We start from the raw sequence: 27,325 nt of genomic DNA on the forward strand, positions 1-27,325 counted from the left end.
GTAGATCCGCTTAACTATTAATACATTTAGGTGGTAGTTACAATTTGCTAATATTTTTGCTTAATGGAGCAAATTACTTGATATTATAGCTATAACTTTTATGTTTTCACACTCAACAATGCTACATTGATAAAAAGACACTAAGCAAAAATAATAGCAAATATTAAGAAAAACAGAGCTTTATGTAATCAGTGACTTTGAGGGACCCCAGGGTAGGCATTAAAATTTTCTTTTTTTTTTTAATCTTTATTGATTTTTAATATAAAACAGTCATACAAATGAGCAAACAGTAGGTATTACATAAATTACACTAATATTTATACAGGTAACATATATATCATTCAAGATTTTTAGTTATCCTACATATAATAATAACATAATATAACAAAATATATAGTATAAATAAAGAATAAAGTTACCCAAATGTCCACATCAATATTTATTCCCCTCCCTCCACCCCCCATGGATGTACAGATATGAAAGAATTAATGCAGAGTGTAGGGGACTTAGTGGTATATTTAATAAAGTTTGCAGCCCATTGACTAAATTTGTGAAATTATAATAATGTATTTATCTTATCTTTCCTTTTGTTCATGTACCTTTCAATTTATTTTCTGATCAAGCACAATCAAATTCATTGGAAATACTTCAGTTTGCACAATTTTTCCAACTTTAGGTTTTTCTGGACAACCCAAATAGCTGGTGTGTATTTAATGAAATAGGAGTACCAATTGGGGTGGAGGGAAACCAGCAACCCATGGTATCTGAATGCAAAGTGTGAGCCACTGAATTATCTAGAAACCCATTTTTCCTTCTGCTGTTGGGTTCTGTAATGATCATAGGAATCGGAATGGTGTTCTCGGGGATTAGGTTTGCGGACACCATAACAAGAATGAACCTTGTTTCTAAGCCGGGGTATATGGAGTATTATCTCAGTCTCTCAAGTTTATTGCCAACATTCACTGTAGAGAAAACTTGAGAAAACAAATGAAAGCTTACTGTAATCCAAATAAATCCACAAGGCGATATAATAGTTATATCTGTGTGATGTTTCTTTTACAGTATTTGAAAATTATGGGGAAGTAGCAGTGTGTAACTGGTTTTGTCTTTTATGTAATAATAATAATAATTTTATTCTTATATACCGCCAAAGCCATGAAAGTTCGAGGCGGTTTACAACAAGAAACGCTGGACAATCAGTGAAGAGGTCTCAATTCAAAGTCGTCAATACAATCTACATAATGGAAGAAGTGGAAAGCTATATAGATCTTAAGGTTACTGGTTGAATTAACAGAGGTATAAAAATTCTTAGTTTACAAACCGATCGAACAAACTCATTTCTAACTCATGTTAGTCAGCCAATCGTTCCATTTGCCTGCCTGGAAAGCAAGGGTTCTGTCCAGGAATCTTTTGTAGAGGCAGGCCTTTATTGTCGGATAGGTGAACAGATGTGTTCTTCGTGTGGGCCTAATAGAGCTTGCCAGGCTAAATTGGGAAACTAGGTAAGTGGGGGCCAGACCAAATATTGATTTATAACACAGACAAGAGAACTTTTTTTATGTAGTCAGATTAACGCACTGATTTTTCAAGCAGTCATTGCTTCTAGACACTGATAAAGCACTTCCCCCGATGAAGCCGTTCTGAAATAAAACGGACAGGCCGGGGTTCTGTTGGGAGCAAGCTAAGTGCTTTTTGTCAAATTATTTCTAATGCCTAAAAGTGGTTTATTTTACAAAGTAATCTGAAAACATTATCCTAACGCTGCCAGCTATCATAACACTGCACGGACTGTGTCCTGTATATGGCCATTTGGTTGAGGATGGGCTAGGGAGGGCTGGGATGGACTGGAGTGAGCTTTGACGGAGACTTCAGTAGGTGGAACCTAAGCACAGTACCGGGCAGAGCTTTGGGTTCTGGCCCAGAAGTAGCTAAGAAAAAAAAAAAAAAAAGAAATTAAATCAGTAATTTAAAGAGAGGGTAAGGTTGGGCAGATTGGATGGACGATTTGGGTCTTTATCTGCCATCATCTACTATGTTATGTTAGCTATAGTCTGCACCAATAAGTGTTTGAGAAGGCACGTAAAATTGAGTAAATAAATTATATAAAAGAAAGAAACAGGGTTTTCTTGACCAATGACGATGGTCACAGCCCCATGAAAGTGTTTGCATTGAGCATTTCAACGCTCAGGTGTTTGAGATCTTTCCCCGTAATTTTCATATATTGTAAAAGAAACATCACACAGATATAACTATATCCATTACAGCCATTCACTATATACACTTCTCCCTCCAAATTCGCAAGTTTAGGTTTAATTCCCAGCAGGACCTTGTGTGAAATACTAACTCTGTGTCCTCTGGTATGTGTAGGCATCCGTGTGCTGGACGGCCCTCTGACAGACAGCATGGAGGCCATTGCCTTCAACAAGCACTATCAGATCAATGATATCTACAGCTGCAGGTGAGGTCCTGCCCGTGTGCTACATCATCTTAGCTCCTATGGCTTTTTTCTTGCATAGTTCAAGTTCCCTTATTCGCAGGTATAAGGACTCTAAAAATTGCACACAGAAATTTGGGCAGGTGCCCAATTTCCTCATGCAGTTTAATGGAATAACAAGCCAAATAGGGCTAGATTCTGAAAACGGCACCTAAATCAGCACCGTCTACAAAAATGGCCGCTGGCCACATGTCAGTCGCGCTTAGGTGCCGTTAACAGAATCATGGCTAACAACACCTAAGAAAAACTTAGGCCCTTGCAATGGCCTACATTGCAGGCGTCTTTGTTCTTTAGTGAATCGCGCTTAATGGTGTCGAAGTCCCGCTCCACCCCTAACCGTCTCCACTTAGGCGTAAGGCGCTGTTAGGCGTCTTGCTGCAGATGCCTCCCAGCGCCTACTTTTTTTTAAATGAGTTTTTAATCGGTTTTAAACGACGCTGACAATTGCCATACTGATTAAAGCCAATTAAAACAATTACATTAGGCAGTGGTAGGGCGTCTACCGGTGCCTAACTTAAGGCACCATTTATAGAATATGTCCCTTAGTGCCAATAGTTGGGCGCTAATAATTATCGGTGCTAATGGGCATCAGTTAAAATTGATGCGCACATTTTTAGGTGCTGGAATCTGCATGTAAATTTTGCACGCAGATCCAGGAAGGAGGCATGACCATGGGAAGGGCGTGGGCGGGTTGGGGGCGTTCCTGGAATTGATGCGCAGTTTTATAGAATAAGGAAGATCTGCACATCATTTTAGGCATGCGAATTTGCACCGGGTTTTCCTCTGTGTATACCTTCATGCTTAAAATGAAGTGCAGGTTTATATATATATATTTTTTTTATTTATTCAATTTTTCTATACCTTCTCCCAGGGGAGTTCAGAACGGTTTACATGAATTTATTCAGGTACTCAAGCATTTTTCCCCGTCTGTCCCGGCGGGCTCACAATCTATCTAATGTCCCAGGGGCAATGGGGGGATTAAGTGACTTGCCCAGGGTCACAAGGAGCAGTGTGGGTTTGAACCCACAACCCCAGGGTGCTGAGGCTGTAGCTTTAACCACTGCGCCACACACTCCTCTCCATGAATATAGAGCTCGGCACGGTTTACAAGAGCTTAATAAAGGAAGGTATAACACGTTGAGTTTGGTGGTTGAGTAAAGGGGGGGGGAGGAGAGCATTACGTTTTTGTGAAAAGCCTAGTTTTCAGGTGCTTACGGAATAGTTGGAAGGAGACCTGATTCCGCAATGGAGTAGTAAGGTTATTCCAAAGCCCTGTAATTCTGAAGAAGAGAGATTGTCCCAATTTTCCCGCTTGGAGGATGCCTTTTACTGCGGGGAAGGACAGTTTAAGTTTTTGGGGTGGGCCCAGCTTCGAGCACCATTTATAAAATAGCGCTTAGCACCAAATCTTTCAGCACCATATACAGAATCTAGCCCATAGAGTGTTGGTCCAGTCTCAGGAGGGAAGTGCGTATCCAATTCTACAGATAAGCAACTCTTTTTTTTTTTTAATCACTTTTCTTATTAACAATCAAGTAGAATATATAACAACTTGAATCAGATCAATAGTTTCCAAAGGTAAAAAAAAAACCAAAACAAAACAGAAAAGTTCTATTCACTTATATCGACCACAATACTTTGAGAACGGACTTCAGGAAATAAAAAAAAAATTATACAATTAATCAAATGCGAAAACAGCAATACTCAGTTGGCACTAAAGCCGGATTATGATAAGTTACATATCTTAAGTTACAGATGCTGTACCCTCTCTAGATTTTACAAATTCTAACAGCTGTTTAGGCTCCAAAAACAAGCAATTCTTTGTCTGATACGTAATAAAGCATTTCACTGGAAATTTCAACAAACAGATAAGCAACTCTTACCAAATTGTCAAGGCTTGGCCTGCTGGCCTCCAACCTCCTGCACATTGGAAGAGAGAAAGAAGAGGGTTTGGGTTTTAACTTGTGGCTTTTTCAGTTGTAGCTCAATACAAGTTACCTTTCTGACCTGAATTTATTTTCCGGTCGCCAGAGGGCTTATAATCGCCTGGGCCTGATATTTAGCATGACTTATCCAAGTAGGAGTGACGCCTGCATGGACAGGTCTTACTCGCTTCCTCCATCCCCAGATTTTCAGTGGTTTTATGTGGGCCATGCAGCTAAAATTCCTCAGCACAATTCAGGTAGTGCCAGAGTGGTCTGGGAGGGGGGAGCCTGGGGGGAGTGTCAACTTACCCAGTTACTGTGATTTTCAGTCTGCTAACCGCACAACTGCTCAGATAGACTGCATATCGCTAGTACCCAGATAAGCACCAGTGCTCAAGTTATTCACAGACATTCAACACCAGCCTGTATCTAGATACTGTCACTCAATGTCCTGGTATAAAATAAACCGTAGCTTTAAATTAAATGTTGAATATTGTTCCCTGAGTTGGTAGCTGAGACAGTGGAGGGTTACGTGACTTGCCCAAGATTACAAGGAGCTGCACTGGGATTTGATCCCTGGCTTCCTTGTTTCTCAACCCGCTGATGAGGCTACTCCTGCACTGTCTTGCTGTAAAGCAAGGTCACTGGACTTTGTTTGGCATGGTTGGAAGAGGATTTGCTAAGTGGGATGACTAGATGACCTCTTGCACCATGCAGTGTCTGCACTTAGTCGTACGCTCATGTTATCGTGTTTCTGCCTTCCAGCTGGGGTCCTGATGATGACGGCAAGACTGTGGATGGCCCGCACCAGCTTGGCAAGGTAGAATACGAGCAGCTCGGCCTGCATCATCCTCTGTTTCCTATGTCAGTCATGTTCTCCTTTTGCTCTGCAGTTTTAAGTCACTTTTGCTCTTTTTTTCTGTAGAAACTAGATCCACACTTGCAGATTCCCTATCCCCAATGTTACCCCTTCACTCTTTACGAGGTGATAGCTCTCCCCTGCTATAGGCTACCACTGGAAACCGTAAAGCTTGATGCTCTTGAAAAATAGAGCAGTTACTATTGCCTCTCTCAGTTACACTGTACTTTTACATTTTATGTTTAAAGGAAGAATCAGAGAAATCTTATGAGGCAATTTTTTAAAATTGTATCTGCGATCTAGAAAACAGGTTCTCAGTGAGAAACCCCATGCGGGCTAATAGATGATGAGGCCATACTCTGAGTTTGTACCTTTTCACCTGCTTTGAAGAAGGTGTAGGTATATCCACAGATGTCCTTATCTTATCCAAAATATCCTTATTAGAGAATGACACGGTGACAAAATTCATCACCGTTCCTGTGCCCGCGGATAACCGCGGGAAACCATTTTCATGTCATTCTTTAAGGAGAGAGGGAAGAATCAGAGTATAATTGGGCACAACCACTGACCCGCAAGCTTTGCTTTGAAGAACGCTGGTGTAGAAGGACTGAGGTTGAGATAGACACTAAAGAATGACAGTCTCTGGTATCCAGAGCTGATATTGTGATGTCATAATGCCTCATTCCACCAGTGCCTAAGAGCCAATCACATCAGTGATGTCACAATGGCTTCATTATCCTTGGCTCACATAAGAATCAGAGTATGAATGGCCACAACCACTGACCCGCAAGCTTTGCTTTGAAGAATGCTGTTGTAGAAGGACTAAGGTTGAAATAGGCACTAGAAAATGACATGGGATTATTTCCCGTGGTTATCCGCGGGGATGGGAACGGTGATGAATTTTGTCACCGGGTCATTCTCTAGTCCTTATCTCCCCTGTTCTACTTCTGCCCTGTTCTGATGTGGGGAAAAAGTACATATGCTTTGATCGGTGTGAGCACTTCTACCCACAGCAAAGGGACAATTTTAATTGTTGCTTTTCCACAGAAAAATGGAGTTATCTACAGGAAATGCCATTACAATTTTAGCTTCCCCCCCCCCCCCAGCATGCTGAATTCTTCTGTTTTGCTATCCTGTCTTTTGCTGCAGCATTTCTAACTTACCAAGTCATTGCTCAGAAAGCAGTGCTGGAACTGGTACTCAGAATGAAATATAGGCTGCGTCTGATTCTCAGCTTCTTATGTGCAGATAGCCCTGCAGCATGGGGTGATCGCAGGACGCAAAGGCTTTGGAAGTATTTTTGTTGTGGCAAGTGGCAACGGAGGCCGGTATCTTGACAACTGTAACTACGACGGCTATGCCAACTCCATCTACACTGTGACTATAGGTAATGTAGCCACACATGCGACTTTCTTTAAATCTTCATTATAAGTAGCATGGCCAAACATGCGGCTTAGTAGGTAACATAGCCATGTGCGTGACTCCATCTGTACCATCCCTTTAGGTAATGCGGTCATACGCATCGTTTCCTCTTCACTGTTGCTATAGGTAACGTGGCTGCATTCATAGCTTCTTCTGTGCCGTTGTTATAGGTGAAATGAACGCACATGCAACTCTGTGCTGTCACTATAGTTTAACTGGGGTCCATGTGTGTCATCACTGTAATGTAACTCCATCTGAATATAATACATTTAAGCTACTTTGGTTGTACCACAGAGGTGGTATATCAAATAGTAATGGCGCCAACTCCCTAATACCAACTCAAAGCTGATAACATGAAAAATTTGAGAAGAAAATCAACATAGAAATGTAAACCTGAAAAAAAAAGAATTTTCTAAACATGACCCTTTACTCTTTCACCTCATCTGTGCCATCTTTATAGAGAACAGGGTGCCTTACTAAACCCTCCCCCCCCTTTTACAAAACTGCGGAAGCGGTTTTTAGCGCAGGCCAGCACGCTAAATGCTCTGCGCTGCTCTTGACGCTCATAAATAATTTCTGGCATAAGTATGTTCTACAGACAGAAAATAGCTATTATACAGAAGCCTTCGACTGTGACATTTTTTATATGTGTACACTGTATCTAAGTGTTCCAGTAGCAGAAATAAGTGGAGGTAGGGTGAAGCTGCAGTGTACAAACACATTTTATGAAATACTTGCGAGCATGAGTAGAGCACACACACACACTTCTTTGGAGCCGGTGTAAGTTTGTACTACTGAAACTGCTTCTGGGTGTCTATTTTATTAAGGCACATTGGCACCTGTGTTTCCTTTATAATATAGGAGCTCTTTAGGATGTCTTTGGTTAACATTGATCCCTAAGGGGTCAGCTTTCAAAGTACGTTATACATTTACCAGTGGCAGTTAGATCCATTATTTCCTTATTGTAGATATTAAAAATCTGTACAGACAGTGCTGGGGTGAAACTAGTCCAAACCCCCTCCCTCCAGCTCTTTCCATACAATGAAGGGACAGAGGGAAGGTGGGGCAAAGAAAAACAAAAAACTATCCATCTAGCACTGATATTCAGCCTCTGGTTGAGCAGTTTGTAGGATGAACACAATAGGGATATAAATAGGCAAAGTACAGAAGCTCAGAAAACTAGACTCTGAGGAAGATAATATTTGAAAGATAAACATAAAACACGATACAGATACGTGTAAATAGATTATATTTAATTGACATGGTCAACCTCCTTAGGAGGTATGTAAATATTGTATACTTAGCTGCAATAGTAAACCTAGTACGTGGCACGATTGATTTGGTATAAACATATGCATATAAGTAGGATGATCGATTATGGCATAATTATGCCGGTATTAATAACTCTGTATTGTAACACCTCGCAGAAGCTCTTTGGGACTCCTGTATTGTAACACCTTTACAGAAGCTCATACAGACCCCTCTAAATTGATGACTCCCCAGTCATTAGTAGCTGTATAGAAGCTCACAATAAACAATTCAGTAAATTCTATTTATGCACTTATTGTATGTGTAAATGATTTGAATATAAGAACCATTGTCTAAGCATGTAAGTGTGCAAATACACATGTTAGTCACAACATCCTGCTTAAGTTCCATTCTGTAAATATGTATAGATTTTACAGGTAGGTGTACTCGTGTGGGCGGGTCTTACACTTTAGCCACATAACTTACAGATTACTATAAATTGCCCATGTATGTATCTTCAGCATTCAAACACAACACAAGCCCCTCGAAAAACCGAACAATATAATCTCACTACACTTTCGACCTGGTTTACAGCACAGCACAACTACTCATGAAAGATCAGCAGAGTCCACAAAGAGAAGTACTAAACATGCCACAGGCATAGAGTTCCAGAACAAGGCAGAAAAACCCACAGTTCGCACATCAGCAACGCTTCTGTGAAAATTATAAAGAGGAGGAAAAAGCCTCAGATCCCCCCTCCACCAAACCGAGAAACTCAGGTTGAAAACAGGTGGAGTTTTACAGGGTGTAATAAAGTCACTGGCATAAAAAACCTCCTCAATAATATTTCAATAGAGAAAAGCCTTGTGCAATGCAAGTGGAATATACTCTGCCTTGTATCAGGACCCCTATGATCTGAAAATGATTTGAAAAGCCAAATTCTATTGAGTAAACAGAAAGACACCCTGTAAAACTCCACCTGTTTTCAACCTGAGTTTCTCGGTTTGGTGGAGGGGGGGATCTGAGGCTTTTTCCTCCTCTTAATAATTTTCACAGAAGAAGCGTTGCTGATGTGCGAATTGTGGGTTTTTCTGGAACTCTATGCCTGTGGAATGTTTAGTACTTCTCTTTGTGGACTCTGCTGATCTTTCATGAGAAGTTGTGCTGTGCTGTAAACCAGGTCGAAAGTGTAGTGAGATTGTATCTTCAGCATTTACATGCACACATTTACACCAGTTCTATGGCTGACATAAGTGCCTGTGCCTAATCAGACATGCGTTCAATATATGAACCCAGTTATGGTAGTATCTCTGTAGAGCAGTGTCTCTCAAACTGTGTGCCCTGGCACAGCGGTGTGCCCCAAAGAGATTCTGGGTGTGCCATGAGAGATTCCAGAATTTTACATTATCTTAAAAAAAATCCCATCATAAGTGTACACTAGAATAGATGACATGCACGTTGCATAGGCAAGAGTCTGTCAATGTTCTTGAGCATCTGCATACATAAAGATACAACCGCCAAGACAAGCACCATTCTTTGACGTGATTGGTCTTTGAAAACTAACGGCAAGTAATTTTAGTTTTATTTTTTTATGCAGTAGTTATCCTAAGTGGAGCAACAGAGCAATCAAGGTTTTGTTACTGTTTGGATCTTCTTATCTTTGCAAACTTAGGGGCTCCTTTTGCTAAGGTGCGCTAGCGATTGTAGCGTGCGCCAAAACCCGCGCTACGCTTCTAGAACTAACGCCAGCTCAATGCTGGCATTAAGGTCTAGCGTGCGTGGCAATTTAGCGTGCGCAATTCCGCGTGTTAAGGCCCTAACGCACCTTTGTAAAAGGAGCCCTTAGATTTTTCAGCTCTGACAGAAGTTAAATCGAAAAAAAGAGAATGACTGCAGATGATGGAAGATGGAATGCTTGTTTGCTTGTCGACTATTGAGCAGCGTTTTGAGTTAATTTGCATTCAAAAACAAGCTCATCCATTGCATTGATTAGCAGTTCCGTTCGATCTACTTTAATTTTATCTTTGTTACAGTTACCTATACAGAACTTAAAATAAATAACTCTCAAATTTAATTTTTTTGCTGGTTTTGCAGTTTTATAATTTCAATTATAACGTGCTGTGAAAAAAACCCATTTGCTTCATTTACCCCCCTCTTTTACAAAGGTGCGCTATGCTTTTTAGCGCGCACTAAACGCTAACGCGTACATGTTACTCTATGGACACGTTAGCAGTTAGCGCACGCGTCGATTTAGCGTGTGCTAGTGTGCCTTTGTAAAAAAGGGCCATAGTTATGGAATTATACCCCCTCCCCCTCCTATGTTTGAGTAGCTGGTCTAAATTCAAAAGATAGCTGTGGTGATGGGCATTCTAATTGCTATTGCCAAGTAATCCTCCCCCTCTATTTGTACAAATCACGCTTGGGTGATGTTTGGCTCCCAGAGCCAAGTCCGGATTTCCCAGTAAACCAAAATAAAGTAAAAATCTTCAGCTGAGCTGCATATAGGCAGAGAGATTACAAGGCCCGGGGAGGTCAAGGAGAGCAATGACTTTTGCAGGTTGCAATATAGGAAATTAGTTGACACAGGTGGGAGCTGTGTTTGTAGTGAGATGCACAGCGATCCTTTCCGCCATAATTGTGAGTTGATGTCTCCTTGCATAGGACACAGACACAATGCTATCCTCCTTTGTCCCAGGTACAAAATAAATACCTGTATATATGTAAACCGCTTTCAATGTGTAACCACAAAAAGGCAGTATACAAGTCTCGGTTCCTTTCCCCTTTGGTACAGCAATGCTTGATGTAGCATCCTCTTTGCAGGTGCTGTAGATGAAGCTGGACAGATGCCGTTTTACGCAGAAGAGTGTGCATCCATGCTCGCTGTCACCTTCAGTAGTGGGGATCAATGGATGAGAAGTATCGTAAGTAGCAAATTGCAGAAACACTATTGGCAAGATCACTGTTAGCCTGCCAGAGACAATGGGTAACTGCCCATGCGTGTGTAATGGGAATATTTCAGCACTGGGTCTTTATCTTGTGCTCCAGCTGTGACAGCAAAGATTCCAGTATCACAGCTGTCATCTTTTTCTATCCCAATGTTCAGAAATAAATATTTCTCGTAAGAGAAGAGGTGTCAGTTTGTGCTTCTCGGTGCCATCAGCTTTATAAATTATGTCTCAGGTTTTCCCCAAGTGTTTCTGAGATAAACAAATGCAATGTCGCAGTTATAGCAGAATAAATTATTGGCCTATAACAAATGTCTTTTGTAACATACTAGCCATCACACACCTCATTCCTGCCCTGCCACATGCATGCTGTTTCCATGCACTGATCTGCGAATCTGCTTCACTCTGCTGCGTCAGGTTTTTTAATGTAGTGATACTATAACATTTCTTGAAAGTTCAAGTTCAGGAAATTACTGAAAACTCATCTTTTTGCACAAGCTTTTATTTAAGCTCTTATTTTGCTTAGTTTTGTCATCTAGATCAGTGGTTCCCAACCCTGTCCTGGAGGACCACCAGGCCAATCAGGTTTTATGCATGAGAGAGATTTGTATATAATGGAAGCGACAGGCATGCAAATCTGCTCCATGCATATTCATTAGGGCTGTCCTGAAAACCCGATTGGCCTGGTGGTCCTCCAGGACAGGGTTGGGAACCACTGATGTAGATTATTGTAGATATGTCATGTGTTTTATATTATGTATATTAATTGTGAGCCGCTTTGATTATAAGCGGATTATAAATATTTAAAATAAATAAATAAGATTGCAGCAGTGCTCCTGACGCAGCAGAGCTTGCAAAACGAAGGCCTCCATTGGGCACTGAAAGTTAACCAGTCAATATTTAGTTTGCGGCGGTGAGCTGTGTTTTTTTTTAAATGCTCACTGCTGCAGGCCAGATTAGACCCAGTTATTTGGTGCCAGCCTATGTCCAAGTATTGGCATTGAATATACAGACAAGCAGGAATATCCAAAAGTAATGTGAGTAGGCTGAAATTCTGTGCCATATCCACGCTGCTATTTACGAGGTCCTACTTGCCCGGTTAGCTGAACATGATCAGTGCCTTCATAACCTCGGGCATCACCAGGGCAGTCAGAACCGATATTCAGGGCACTCCCTAAACTAAAACCTTAAATTTATAGACCGTGTCATCTTTATGAGAGTAAAGCTCGACTCGGTTTACAAAAAAATTAATGTAAAAGATAAAAAAAGAAAAGCAGATTTACAATTTGGTGAATAACCCGGTTTTTAAATGTTTACGGAAGATTTGAAGAGTATCCGAATCTCTCAGCCACAAAGGAATATTATTCCATAATTCAGTTAATTTGAATGAGAAGGACTTACCCAATTTGATAGAAGAAACAAGTGCTTCTGAATATTAGTGACTAGCTCACTCGGTGTGATTTAACTGGGCAGTCTGAGTACGGTTGTGTGGTAGAAATCACTGAAGGAGTTGTGAAATATATTTAAGGTTGTCTTCTTTTTCGCAGTCCAAGTCACGAAGATACCACTGATATACTGTATTGGTAATATCTGAAAGGTTTGGTGTTGCATTCATTCAGGAATGTTTCTTCTGATCCTTTTGTGAAAAGGTGGTGTGACTTGGTTTGGTCAAGGTTTTGAATCTTTGTAGGCTTCATTTTACATACTGACTTAACTTTTACTGCCTATGTAGGTTTTTATCCTGTATTTTATAGATGTTATTATGGTAATGTAATTGTATATTTAGACTCTTGCCATTTATGATTTAATTTTAATCGGTAAAATTAGCTACTTGCCAGATTATGTGGAATATGAGTACTGATAATGTCGTCTGTTTTATTTGTTTTATTTAATTATCAAAGCTGAAGTGGCATATGTGTCATATGACTAAAATGTTATCCTTATAATAAGATGACAGACACTAGGTGTTGCTGAGTGAGATGACAGATCATTTCACACTTGGCTTATGTCAAGCACTCAACATTACAGTAAGCTGAAAAGTCAAGGTCCAATTGAGTTGGGAAAAACTCCAATAGCTTGTGTTGGCTTTCAGAATTATTATTTGCATCTCTATCAAAATAGAGAGTACCTTCCATCGTAGGATGTTTCTGGGGATCGCTGTGTGGAGGTATCTATCAAGTTCAACTGAAATAGTTATGGGTCCAATTTGATGTAATTAGTTCACCAGAAGTTTATGCTGTGTTTTGGTGGTCTAGGGTAGTTGTGTTTAGGAGATTTGAACATGTAACTGTGCCATCTGCACGTGGGGGGAAGAGCATTGCTGTATAGTGATTCCACATCCGTTGTGACAAGGAGGGTATAAGGCAGTAGTTTGATTTATTTTATCCATTTAAACATTTCAGGAATGGGAAAAATTGCACACAAAAAAATCATGCAAGCAACAACATGTGCAAAAAGCCCCAGGGTCAGTTCTTTTGCCTTGTCTTTAGTTATTTCCTCTTGGCAGCCAACATAATCGCAGACAAAAACATTTTCTGTAGTGCCAGTGAGAAGGCATGAGATTGAAAAATGTATTCACCTAGATTTTTGACTGGCACTTTTTATGGCATTACCTGAGGAAAAAAGGGGGGGGGGGAGGTATGTCTATTTTATAAAGTACGTGTGACAGTGCCTTAATAAATATGCTCCCGAACAATGTGTAAGGACCCAGAAGTTACCACACAGGTTTCACCTGTTCCAAGGCAGGTATAACAAGTGTGTGTACATACATGAGGTATATGTTTTGTTTTATAAATTCGTGTACTGCACTGGCAAAATATGTAACTGGTTACCCGTACTACACAATCATCTACAACAAAGAAATTGTGTAAAGTTCATAAATTCTTTCAACTTATCTCATATATTTTTTTAAGGATCATCGGAAACCCTTGCAATAATCCTTCATTGTTTTGTACAGAAAGACTGCTTATGAATCGTCATCGATCCTTTTTATTTATTTAGCATATATCAACTATGGCCCTCTTCTATTAAACATAGAAACATAGAAAAATGATGGCAGATAAGGGCCATAGCCCATCAAGTCTGCCCACTCTACTGACCTACCCCCCATAGTCTGTTCTCCTAGAGATCCCGCTCCTAATGACCCATCCTTAACTCCACCCTCTTAGGGACCCCACATGGGCATCCCATTTACTCTTAAAATCTGGCACGCTGTTGGCCTCGATTACCTGTACCGGAAGCTCGTTCCAATGATCAACCACTCTTTCGGTGAAGAAATACTTCCTGGTGTCGCCATGAAATTTCCCGCCCCTGAGTTTGAGCGGATGCCCTCTTGTAGCTGATGATCCCTTGAGAAGGAAAATATCTTCTTCCACCTCGATAAGTCCGGTGATATATTTAAACGTCTCGATCATGTCTCCCCTCTCCCTGCGTTCTTCGAGAGAGTAGAGCCGCAAATTGTTCAGCCTCTCTTCGTATGAAAGATCCTTTAGCCCCGAGACCATCCTGGTGGCCATACGTTGTACTGACTCTGCTCTCAGCACATCTTTACGGTAATGTGGCCTCCAAAATTGCACATAGTATTCCAGATGTGGTCTCACCATGGTTCTGTGAAGCTGAATGGCCCAAGAGTTCCTTTGAGTGTCGGGAGCAGCGCGGGTCATTCAGCGCGGCTCACCGCTCTAAAAACTGCTAGCGCAGCTTAATAGAAGAGGGGGTATATATTTTTTTTCTTTTGATTCTTCTTATACTAAAACTTACAGCACTTATCTTTTTAGTTAGATCACTGTCAGCTTGGGGACTCTTGCCGACGTGTTTCGCCTATTCAGGCTTTTTCAAGGCTGTCCCTGGAATCTACCACAGAATCTACCACAGTCCAATCCTTGTCGAACACCACTTTTTCATGTAGTATGTGGCATATTGAAGCAATAAGATACACTTCTCCCTCCGTATTTGCAGGGGTTAGGTACAGAGCCTGCCCGCAAATAGGGAAAAATCACGAATATGTTTTTGGGCCGGCTCTGACCCACCCCCGCCTCCCTCCTGCGTCCCCAGACCTTACCTGGTGGTCTAGCGGTGACGCAGGGCAGGAGCGATCTTCCTACGCTCCTGCCCCGTGCAGAGCCATCATCAAAATGGCTGCCGTGAGTTTCCGTTGTAGCCCTTTCTGCCTCCTGTTTAGGAGGCGGTAAGTACTCCCACATTAACTAGTGTGCAGTAATGCGTACGTGCCAGCTGGTTAAAGCTTCCATGCCCATAGCACACCCCTTCCAAAAGATATATATATATAAAAAAAGGTAACATGTGGGTTAGTGCACAGACAGAACATCACAAAATCCTTTAACATGTTTTGCAGTAAGCCTTTAGAAACATAGAAAGGTGACGGCAGAAAAGGGCTACAGCCCATCAAGTCTGCCCACTCTACTGACCCACCCCATTAAGTCTTTCTTCATTCACTAACCACATGTTAGGGCTTAATGCCTATTAGTAAAAGGGCCCCAATGTTTTTAGAACGGCTGCATGTAAAAGCTCTATTGCAACAGTATTTTCTTCTAAATTAATAAAACTTAAACTTATTAGAGTAACTAAAAGGATTCTGTGTACTTACAAACACCTGTAGATTGTTAATAATAGGAAAGTCCAAAAAGGCGCCTATTCATCAATTGTATTTTAACATGTTGTACATTTTCTATAAAATTTGAAAATTAAAAATATTATATATTAAAGTAATAAAAGGGTGGGGGGAGGGTGAGGGGGAAAATCAAATTTAGATATATAATGTATTAGATATAAAAGTGATACTATGTTTTTATCAATTGTATTTTAATATTTTGTACACTTTATGTAAAATTTGAAAATAAAAAATAATGGGAAAAAAAAAAAACAAAAAGGCGCCTGTTTTCTAAAAGCATCATACGTGCCCATGTGCCTTTTATAAAATAGACTTCCACTTCCTCTGCTACAAAGCAATATATCTTGGAAAGGATGGGGAGAAGAAGAGAATGAAGGGTAGAGATTTTGGTGTTCCACAAATATTTTTCGATTTAATGTGTTCCACAAAATGTACCTTAATGTTCATAACAACTTAGAGAAGTACGATGCCTGAAGTGTATTTAGTACAATTGACCAGATGTTCATTCTGTCTGCTATGTGGTTGCGTTCAGTGAAAATTATTTCAACATAAAAACAGGCTTCCAGAAACATAGTAACATAGTCAATGTAGCATGGTACATCAAGGGCTCCTTTTACAAAGCCGCACTAGCGCGGAATAGCGTGCGTTAACTTGCTGCACGCGCTAGCCACTACCGCCTCCTTTTGAGCAGGTGGCGAATTTCCGGCTAACGCACGCTAATCCGGTGCGTGCGATAAAACCGCTAGCATGGCTTTGTAAAAGGAGCCCCAAGTCTGTCCAGAAAGGTGGCTAGGGTTGCTCCTGTCATTCCATGCAAGTTACACTCTCCCTTTTTCTCTTTTAATTTGTGTGAGTTATCTATGTCTTACTTTGCGTGGAAATATTCTATACCTTTATTCCATCCTCCCATTCCATTTAGGGATCCTTTTAGTGTTTATATTTTTTGAATTTTATCACCATTTCCATCCCTACCACCATCTGTGGAAGAGAATTCCTCCTGGCATCCACCATACTCTATGTGAAAAAGAATTTCCTGATGTTGCTTTTCAGGTCCCCCTTGCAGCTTCATTTCATGTCCTCTAGTATTTAAATATCAGCATCATATCTCTCCTGGCCCTTCTTTCCTGCAGGTTTTATATATATATTCAAGACTTTTTGGTGGAGACCCTATACCATTTTGGTTGCTTTTGTCTGAACCATTTCAAGACTTTTTATATCCTTGGCAAAATACATCATCCTAAACCAGGGGTATCAAACTCAGGCTCACGGGCCAAATTTGGCTCACAACGTAATTATATTTGGCCCACGATTTGGCCCTCTGTCCCTTCCTTCCCTCCATCCATCCTTCCCAGTCTCACATTAAAGCAGCCTGCAGAGGATCGCTGGTCGGCTGTAGCGATCCTAGCAGACTCCCATAGCCTTGGCAGCATGTTCCCTCTGCCGTGGTCCCATACGTCAGAGGAGGGGCGGGAACGTGCTGCGGAGGCCAACGGCAGCCTGTTAGGATCGCTGCAGGCTGCTTTAATTTGACACCGGGAAGCCAGGATGGAGGGAAGGAAGGAACAGAATCTTGAGCCAAAAGGAAACTAAACTAAACCTTAAGTTTGTATACCGCATCATCTCCACAGAAGTGGAGCTCGGCACGGTTTACAGGAATTGATATAGAAAGGAACTCCAAAGAAAAGTAGAAGAACTTGGTACAGAGAAGTTTAGAGAGACTTAGTATATCGAAGAGGGAGAGGTCATTACATTTTAGAGAAAAGCCATGTTTTTAAATGTTTTCGGAAGAGTTGAAGGGAGGTCAGACTCCGAAGCGGGATAATAAAGCTGTTCCAGAGTTCGGTGATCCTGAAGAAGAGGGTTGTCCCTAATTTTCCTGCATGGGATATGCCCTTTAAAGAGGGGAAGGATAGTTTGAATTTTTGAGTAGATCTGGTGGTGTTGGGATTCGAGGAGTTCCAAGATAGTGGAAAAAGGGGAGGAAGGATGCCGTGTAGAGACTTGAAGGTTAGGCAGGCGCATTTGTAGTGAACTCTAAGGATTACTGGGAGCCAGTGAAGCTTAGACAGAAGCGGGGAGACGTGGTCAAATTTGTTTTTGCGAAGATTAGTTTAGCCGCGGTGTTCTGAATCCCCTGGAGTCTATGAAGGCTTTTCTTTGTTAGGCTTAGGTAGATGGAGTTACAGTAATCCAGTCTGGAAAGAATGATGGATTGAACTTACGGGCACAGTTTAGACCAGTGGTTCCCAATCCTGTCCTGGAGGACCACCAGGCCAATCGGGTTTTCAGGATAGCCCTAATGCATATGCATGGAGCAGATTTGCAGGCTTGACACCTCCATTACATGCTGATCTCTCTCATGTATATCCATTTGGGCTAGCCTGAAAACCCGACTGGCCTGGTGGTCCTCCAGGACACAGTTGGGAACCATTGGCCTAGAGAATTCAGGCTGTAGTGTCCTTTCACTTTAACAATGTTTAGTGTTACTTTTGACATGATGATTGACATGGACCAGTCGAATCCAGGAAAACATGACTAATCTCGGAGTGAAAGTGTGCATTTAACTGAGCAATCTAATATACCTAGAGATATTTATGTGAGAAAGGGATTGTGCCAGGTCCCATATGATCAATTGCAGGTGTACCTTGGCTTTGTTGTTTTGGGTTCTGAAAGCATTTGGTTTCAGACTATTTCAGCTGGTTAATTTGTGCGCTTTAGGTGACCTCGGACTGGAAAATGATGAAAGGAACAGGGTGTACGGAAGGACACACAGGGACTTCAGCTGCTGCCCCCCTTGCAGCTGGGATGATTGCTCTAATGCTGGAGGTGCGACCCTGCCTAACCTGGAGGGATGTGCAGCATATAATAGTCTTCACTGCTACTAAGGTGAGAGATTAATTGATTGATTGATTGATTGGGATTTTATTAACCAACCAACTTTATGAAGAGATTTACCCAGCTTGACAAAACTTAGAATTTTGTTAACAGCATAACCATGGTAAAATAAGCATAAATACAAGCAATGAATTAAATTTGGAGATGGCAAATTGAATCCCAAAATTAGAAATATATAAAAAATATACACATTTAATAGCACTGAAGAAGTTCAAACAGCCATTGGGTTCTGCCTTATACAGGCACAGAGCAGCTGAGATCTTGGTGCCAAAGAAGTGTTTCACTAAGCTGCCATCTGGAGCTTGGTTCTGCAGTGTTTTTTTGTTTTTTTTCTAAGTCCCTGAACCATTGACTTTACTGTAAAATTTAAGCTGCAATCCTGCTTGGCTCAGGGCAACTTTTTCCACAGCTGGGGAAGATGAGAAGGCTGCCAAAAGGAAGGATTCGGAGGCATTAAGATATAAATCTGAAATAAATACAAATGTTGTCACCTGATTTGGAGCTACCTTACATTGCATTAATGGAGCTCTTCCAGTCTGAACTCACTGGGTTTTATTGGAGTCTAGGAGTTGTAGATCCCACAGTTCTCAGGTCCTGAGCAATTTTTCCTCTGTGTGTTGTTTCTCACTCCATGGCTAATCCATTTTCCTGCACCAATTACACAGGCCAACAACAAGAATTTCTTGGTGCCTTGGGTTTTTGACCTGTTCCTGGGGTTATTTGGGGCGCTGATTCAGAAAATTGTATTGGATAGACCGCATCAGCTCTAGTTTCTTAGATGTGGTTTCCTTGCTTTTTATGCCTTTGGGATAGTAGAGCCAAACATGAACATTGGGCAAAAAAAGATTGGCCTCTGAAGGAATATATGGTGGTTAGAATCATACTGCCATCACTACATGTAAAGCTAGGCCTGATGAAACAATTTGTAAAGGCTTTGGATGAAGATGGTTCATGCATTGAATACATAGTGCATATATTACCTGGACTTATCGTGGAAAAACTGAAGGCAGGAATTTTCAATGGTCCACAGATCAGACAACTTATAAATGACCCACAGACCATAGCATTAGAGGTCTGCACGGGAACGGGGATCGCGGGGATCCCGCGGGTTCCCCCCCTGGCCCACGGGACTCCCACGGGGATGCCCCCCTGACCCACGGGGACGCCCCCTGGCCCACGGGACTCCCACGGGGATGAAAACAACCTACCTAAATTCTGGCGATGCAGGCGTGCAGCTTACAAGTCCGGCGTCGCAGCGGGAAATAGCCATGCTGAGCAGTGAGCTCAGCACGTACACAGATGAAAGCCTTGCTTGCTGATTGGTCCGGCGGCCCCGCCCTCCGTGCCGCCGGACCAATCAGCAAGCAAGGCTTTCATCTGTGTACGTGCTGAGCTCACTGCTCAGCATGGCTATTTCCCGCCGCGACGCCAGACTTGTAAGCTGCACGCCTGAAAAAGAAATCATCCTGGCCGGGGTCGGTGTCATGCTCCGGAGCTTCTACAGCCTTCCTATCTCCCTCTCCCTTCTACCTGCTTCCGGCCACACCCCCTGCTCCTTGGCTCTCTTCGGCAACTCAGCAGCAGCGATCGACACAAGCTTCTGATGTCGGGGCCTACCCTTTGCAAGTCCCGCTTGTTTCAACTTCCTTTTTCCACAAAGGCGGGACTCGTAGAGGGAAGGCCTCGATGTCGGCAGCTTGTCTTGATCACCGCTGCTGACGAGTTGCTGAAGAGAGCCGCGGAGCAGGGGGGTGTTGCCAGGTGCAGGTAGAAGGGAGAGGGCCAGATGCAGGACTCGTGGGTGAGGGAGGAGAAGAGAGAGAGAAAGAGAGAGGGGAGGGAAACAAAAGGAAATATTTCATACTGGGCTGGGCCAGAGTGGAGGGAGGGTGGAAAGATTCTGGCTACCGGGTGCAGTAACAAAGGAAAAAGGGGGAAAGCTGAAAATGGAGATAGTGACACAAAGAAGAGAATGAGTAAGCAGGACCTACTGAATAAGGATAGAGATACAGAGGGGACATGAAGAGGAGGTGAAATAGAGACATATAAGTAATGCTGAAAAAGTGGGGGGGGGGAGATAAAGACATTGAAAGGGCAAATGGTGAACATGGGGTAAAGACAAGGACAGAGACAAATGAAGATTCTGAAAAAGTGGTGAGATAGGGATATAGGTGAGATGGACACAAAGAAGGGTGATGCTGGAAAATAGGTGGAATGGTAATTCTGACAAACACAGAAGGGAAATGCTGGATCAAGGAGAGATGGGGCTCAGGCTGGATGGAATGAGGAGAAATGCCTTGTTGGCCCGGAACTTCCTCTCCTACGTCAGAATTGACGTCAGGGAGCGGAATGCTGGTCAGCGCGACGCTTCTGCAGGGAAAGCTTGGGACAGCGGTGGCTTGGGGGCTATTCCCCGATGGCGGTGGCAGCAAACCGAGTAGCTTGGGGGAGGGCACGGAGAAAGAAAGAAAGGGGGCAGACAGGGAGACAGAAAGAAGGGGGAACAGGGAGACAGAAAGAAAAAGTTGGGGGAGAGAATGAGGTCTGGAGGAGAGGAAACATACAGGAGGCTGAAAGAAAGGAAGAAAGATTGGATGCACAGTCAGAAGAAGAAAGTGCAACCAGAGACTCATGAAATCACCAAACAGCAAAGGTAGGAAAAATGATTTTATTTTCAATTTAGTGATCAAAATGTGTCTGTTTTGAGAATTTATATCTGCTGTCTATATTTTGACTATGGCTCCCTTTTACTAAACCGCAATATCGTTTTTTAGCGCAGGGAGCCTATGAGCATTGAGAGCAGCGCGAGGCATTCAGCGTAACTCCCTGTGCTAAAACCTACTATTGTGGTTTAGTAAAAAAGGAGGGGGTGTATTTGTCTATTTTTGTATTTTGTTACCGAGGTGACATTGCATAGAGTCATCTGCCGTGACCTCTTTGAAAAAACCTGGAATATGAATAATTAACATTTTCTCTGCCTTTCATTGTGCTTTGTGTTTTTTTTAAATTTTATTGTTGGTAGATCATTTTGACTTAGTCATTATAAAGTAGCTCGCAAGCCTATAAAGTGTGGGCACCCCTGCTCTTACTCTGGGGCACCAGACCTCCCTCACGGCACACACACAGCAAATGGAAGAAAGAGGAGAATTTTTGGTCGTAGGGAGGAAGGTACAGAATGTGATAGGGAAGAAAAAGATGAGAGTGAGAAATGTGGCAAGGGAACAATGGGACAGATTGAAAGGGATTCAAGAGGGAGGAATATTGGACAGTGGTGAAGGGAATGGAGGGAGAGATGTGGCATAGTGTTGGAGAGGGGTGATAGAAGGAGAAATGTTGGGCATGGGGCTGGTGGGCAGGCACGAAAGATGAGAAAGAGATAAATGCTGGACCATGGTAGGGGGAACCAATGGACAGCAACAGAAGAATTTACAGAAGATGGGAAAGCGGAAAAAAGAAACTGGGACCAACTTTATGGAAAAATAAGTCTCCAGACAACGAAGGTAAAAAACGGAATTTATTGACTAAAATATGTTAGCTTTGGGAAATGTATATGGCAGATGTCTTTGTTTTGTGTTCAAAAGAAAAGGAAATGCATTTCTGGTTTTATTTCTACAGTGTTGAAGTACTTGTTGACCCTTGCTTTGACTGGTGGGGATCCCCAAGCACCGCCAGCAGAGGACCTCCTCTAGAGATGGCCAGAACTCCCCTCCACCAAGCGCAGCAGTTGCTGGCAGCATCCATGAGCCATTGAGATGCCAGCATCTGTGACTCAGGGACGCTACTGCTGCCTGCCAAGCTTGGCAAAAGGGACCCCCGGCCAACTGCAAAGGAAGTCCTCAGCTGACAGTTTGTGGGTTCTCATCAGCTGAGTATTTATATTTTATATTTACATTAGAGGTTCTGGTAGAAACCCATTTACAAAGTATGTATTCTTCCCAATTAATATTTCCAAATTAATAAAGTCTCTTTGCTTATTTGTAAATGGGTCTCTACCAGAGCCTTTAATTCAGTAGCATAATTAAATAAAATAACTATTTCTGAAGTTTATAGGGAAGGATGGTGACGGAGGGGATTCCTCGCGGGGACGGGTGGGGACGGAGGGGATTCCTCGCGGGGACGGGTGGGGACGGAGGGGATTCCTCGCGGGGACGGGTGGGGACGGAGGGGATTCCTCGCGGGGACGGGTGGGGACGGAGGGATTCCTCACGGGGACGGGTGGGACCGGAGGGATTCCTCACGGGGACGGGTGGGATTTTGGCGGGGACAGGTGGGATTTCTGTCCCCGTGCAACTCTCTACATAGCATCAATGAATGAAATTGAATCATGTGCCTGGTCTTCATTTGTTCTTGTTGTGAAAAACTTTCTTGGCAACAAAAAAGCAGACAACTATACACAATTATTAGAGGATATGCTCTTTCATTTCAGCAGGCTTGGCTGTAACATGAGTGTTAAAGTCCATTATCTGCACAGTCACTTAGATCGCTTTCCAGAGAACCTTGGTGACTTAAGCGAAGAGCAAGGTTAAATATTTCACCAAGACATAAAAACAATAGAAGCCAGATACCAAGGAAGATGGGATGCACACATGATGGCAAACTATTGTTGAAATCTGATGTGGGTTTGTCCTGGCAGATCCCACTCTCAGAAGTCTTACAAAAGGAGCTTCTTGTGTCATGAAAGTTTGTATCATAAACTTGTGCTTATGGTATGAAATAAGTAGATTTTCATGCTGTACACTTTTATTTTAATTTTTAATGTTTCCTTCATGCTTAAAAGATATTAATTGAAACACTACATTAAAACTGATTTGTGTCTAGGAGAGGCACTGGTAGCCTCTTTGTGATTTTCATGGGGTTTTATATTATTTGTATGTGTTATGATGTTTGATATTATTGAAATGTATGTGATTTTGATTATGTTTGTATCTTATTGTGGCCCACCTTCGGAAAGGCGGGATATAAATAAATAAAATATAAAATATCCTGATTTTTTTTTAATGGGCGAGCAGAGTGAAGAGTAATATATGGCACATGTTCTGTATCTCAAAAAGTAGAGCTGATAGGAGAAAACTGGTGTCACTTTTGGAATCAGCAGATCATATATACCCAGAAACAGATCTAACATTTGAGGAACCAAAATGAGCATTGGCCAGTGTTATATTTCCGATTTCAGATCCCTCTAAGATTGTCAAATTGAAATTTGATTTTGAACAAGAGTTCATGGAACTATTTTCAAACTCATCCCAATTAGCTGATATAGAGCTTCTGGTATCACCATTGTGTTCAAATGTACAGCACAAGCAATGAGCTGTTCACGGTTTGCTGGCAGTTGTAGCACTGTATGAATATGGAACGATAGTGGTCGGGTGTCTTATGTGTGAATAAGAATTACTTAGCAGTAGTGAATTCCTAAGGAAAGGCACTGTAATGAAGATGTGAAATAATAATGTGCTAATGTATCATTACAGTACAACGACCTACCATCGGATTGGGAAAAGAATGGAGCCGGTTTCAGCCACAGTCATAAGCATGGTTTTGGCTTACTCAGTGCTTGGAGACTCACCAATGCTGCAAAGGTACTGGGCTGGGGACCAAATTTCCTTTTTGGATTCACATTTTGTCCCTCAGATGAACATTTCTATCCATTTCTGTACTTTTTATAATTGTGCAAATGTTTAAAAAGCTACAGCATAAATCACATAAATTGGACACGCCATAATGTTGGCACAAAATTAAACCCATATTTACCTCTTAAAGTATTTGTTGTTGTCATAGGTTTAAAAGAAATTAATAGCCATTTATGTTTCTGGAATTTCTAAAATAATTCTGCAAAACCTCAGAAGGCATTAATGATGAAAGCTCTGCAGAAAATGTTGAAGCCCTGTGGAAGAATATCTTCTGGTTAGAGAGAGAGGGGAAAGAGAATTCACTGTCTTGTCTCTGTTCTCATCCTCTTTGCCCAGATCTGGGACTCTGTCCCATACTTAGCTTCCTATGTCAGTCCCGTGTTAAAGGAAGACCATAGAATTCCACTGGTTCCTGGGAGGCTGGAGATCACGTGGAATGGTAAGTGATTGGCCATGCAGACCAGTCCTAGAAGCTCTTCAGAGGATGTTGCATCTTTTACTGGGCCAGAGATAATGGTTTACATGAGTATTCAATGTCATACAAGTTCCTTCTTCCACGTCGCATGTAAAGAAGAGATCTCTGCCATCTCATAGAATTCATCTTTTTATATTGGTTCATATTGACTGGATTCTTTGCAGATGGCAGATCTTCAAAGCCACCATATTTACTAGAACTTTGCAATATAGAAGCTTCTAAAAGAGAAATTTGAAGAGACTTCTGTCCTTTGAGAATGCATGGTAAACACACTAAGGGGAGGATGGGAAATTTGACAAAGGAGGAGTTAAAAAATCTTTGGGGGTGAACAAGAAGAGCAGCTGCTCCCTAACTGCTGTTGTGTCACTGTGCTCCACTTTTCTGAGAAGGCATTATTTAATTCCTCTGTCTCTCATATGTAATAAATTGCTGTCTTATAAAAACCAGATCACCCTCTGGGAAGTCAGCAAAACAGAAAAAAAAACACTGAACATATCTGGGCTGCAGCCAAACCTATTAGGCTTTCCTTCACCATTTTAGGTAATGTTGCTGCTTCTGAGTTGGCTGGCCAGCAGCCGTGCAAGCAATTCCTTTCTACCACCCGGAGAGAGAAACTCAGATTAGGACAGAGTATATTACATCCCAACCTTTTCCTGTACCCAGCTCTTTGTACCCTGTATAAGTTAACAGACACTTTTCAGATTGATTACTTTCAACCTTCCTCATGTCAGCTTCATTCTCCTTTTTAGTTGTTTTTTTTGCCTACTTCAGGATTTCCTTGTAATGACCAAAATGAGACTGCAGTAATAACAGATCTTGCTCACTCTCTGGCTCACTCTCATGTCCTGCTCAGAGGTCAGACGTGTAGGTAGTCATCCAGGAGGCGTTTGCTTAAATTACCATTACTTAACTAGGCAGTGTATCCTAGCACTCTGTTGCAGTATAGAGGATAAGAAGGCATGATGTATTATACAAAATTGATGAGGAGCATGTTCCATAAAAAGACAGCAACATGTAATCTCTAGGCAAATGGAGAGTAGGGGAAAAGACAGAAAATTATTCTGAGAGAAACAGAGAATGTAAAGAACATATTGTTATAGCTACATTAGAAGAAGGCATTCTTGGTGATGGGGCAAGGCCAACTTAACCATTGGACTAAATGAGGTTCTGGCCCAGGGTGCCAGTGATTATGGGCACCAAAATACCCATCCTCTGACCTCACCTGGTTTACAGGTTAAGCTTTTTCTCCCCTTCTCTCTTTCCCCTCCCTGTGTGTCTGGCACTTCTCTTTCGCTCCCTCTGATGTCATTTACTGTGGGTGGGACACAGCAGAGGGAAGACCTGAGGCTGGCTGAAGGAAACCTGTCATGCTGCTACTTCTTCCAACAATGGACATAGACTTTACAGGACTGTGGGGATGTGAGAGATGTGAGGGGGCAGTGCCAGACCCTCAGGGCAGGGGACAGAGGAGAGGGAAAGAGATGCCAGCGTGGGATAGGGCACTGCCAATGCAAGTTGGTTTAGGTTGCTACTATCCCTTAAGCCAACCCTGGATTGAGGGGGGGAATGGTATATATTCAGGTGATTTTTATATCTCTGCTATTCTGCACCCTACTTGGCCACCTGCACAAATGGCAGACAAAAGGCTGAATTTACATATAAACTAGACAAACTGTAGCTAAGGGTCTCGTTCTTCACTAAATAAATGCATTTGTTAATAGTGAAAATATAAAATAATAATAATTATTGTTTTTATTGTCTAATATTGTTGGCTAGTTTATGTTTTTTTAAATTTAGTGTCTATTAAACCTAAAATTTGCTTCCCACTTAATCGAGATGGGAGGCCTCTTAAATGTTATGGTTTAGGGGACACAATGCACAAAATGTAGCACTGGGCAGATAGCATAGGTTGTTTTGAGTCTGAAAATCATTTGTACATCAGAGGGCTGATTTTATATTTATTTGGATTTTATCTCACACCTTTTCAGTTGAAGCTCAAGGTAGGTTACATTCAGGCACAGAAGGTATTTCCCTGTCCCTGGAGGACTCAGTCTGTTTGTTCCTGAGACAGTGGAGAATTTTCCCCAAGGTCACAATGACCTGCAGTATGACAGAATTTACGCAGTGTTACGGATCATTCTGAAAACCTATTTTTAAATACAGATACCTGTATTGCCTTTATAAAATAAGCTTTTTGTTGTTATTTCATTTAGACACCCTCTTATAAAATTACCTCACACATGTCCCCGTGAGGTTTGCAGATATACAAGCTGTTTGAAGATTGCCCCACACAGAATATGGGGGAGGGGGGGTTGCTGCAGGATCTGAGTCTTGCACTGTAACTTATACATCTGATGCATTCTTTGCATTGGAGGTGGTAGGCCTTGCACTGACTGTAACCAATCTTGCAGATGAATTTTACAGGATTTGGGTTTGGGAGGGAAAAATGCAAGGCATTGGATTGACACTGTACCTCATGTAATGCATTATACAAGATGGGGAGGGCTGCAGGATTATCTTTATTTATTTATTGGGATTTAATCATCGCCTTTATGAAGAGAGTCACACAAGGCAGTGTACAGCAGGTATAAGTCAACATAAAACTTATCATTTTGTTAACAGCATAACAGTAGTAGAAAGACCAAGGGCTCCTTTTACGAAGCCGTGTTAGCAGTTTAACGCACGTAATAGCACGCGCTAAACTGCCGGCTGCGCTAGTTGCTACCACCTCCTCTTGAGCAGGCGGTAGTTTTTCGGCTAGCACATGATAAAAAGTCGCGTGCAATAAAGCCGCTAACGTGGCTT

The 27,325-nt window shown here is 42.0% G+C and overlaps 1 protein-coding gene across 1 annotated transcript in view; it reads left to right on the plus strand.

Moving 5' to 3' along the window:
* PCSK7 (proprotein convertase subtilisin/kexin type 7) overlaps positions 1-27,325 on the plus strand; it is a 55,345-nt gene that overhangs the window by 17,371 nt on the left and 10,649 nt on the right. The window contains exons 5-11 of the mRNA XM_033918968.1: positions 2,368-2,458; positions 5,185-5,239; positions 6,527-6,665; positions 10,769-10,869; positions 18,242-18,409; positions 23,887-23,994; positions 24,382-24,484. Coding sequence (XP_033774859.1) covers positions 2,368-2,458; positions 5,185-5,239; positions 6,527-6,665; positions 10,769-10,869; positions 18,242-18,409; positions 23,887-23,994; positions 24,382-24,484 — 765 coding nt within the window. The remainder of the gene's footprint in view (positions 1-2,367; positions 2,459-5,184; positions 5,240-6,526; positions 6,666-10,768; positions 10,870-18,241; positions 18,410-23,886; positions 23,995-24,381; positions 24,485-27,325) is intronic.

Source organism: Geotrypetes seraphini, chromosome 13 (genome assembly GCF_902459505.1).
Source record: "Geotrypetes seraphini chromosome 13, aGeoSer1.1, whole genome shotgun sequence".
NCBI lineage: Eukaryota > Metazoa > Chordata > Amphibia > Gymnophiona > Dermophiidae > Geotrypetes > Geotrypetes seraphini.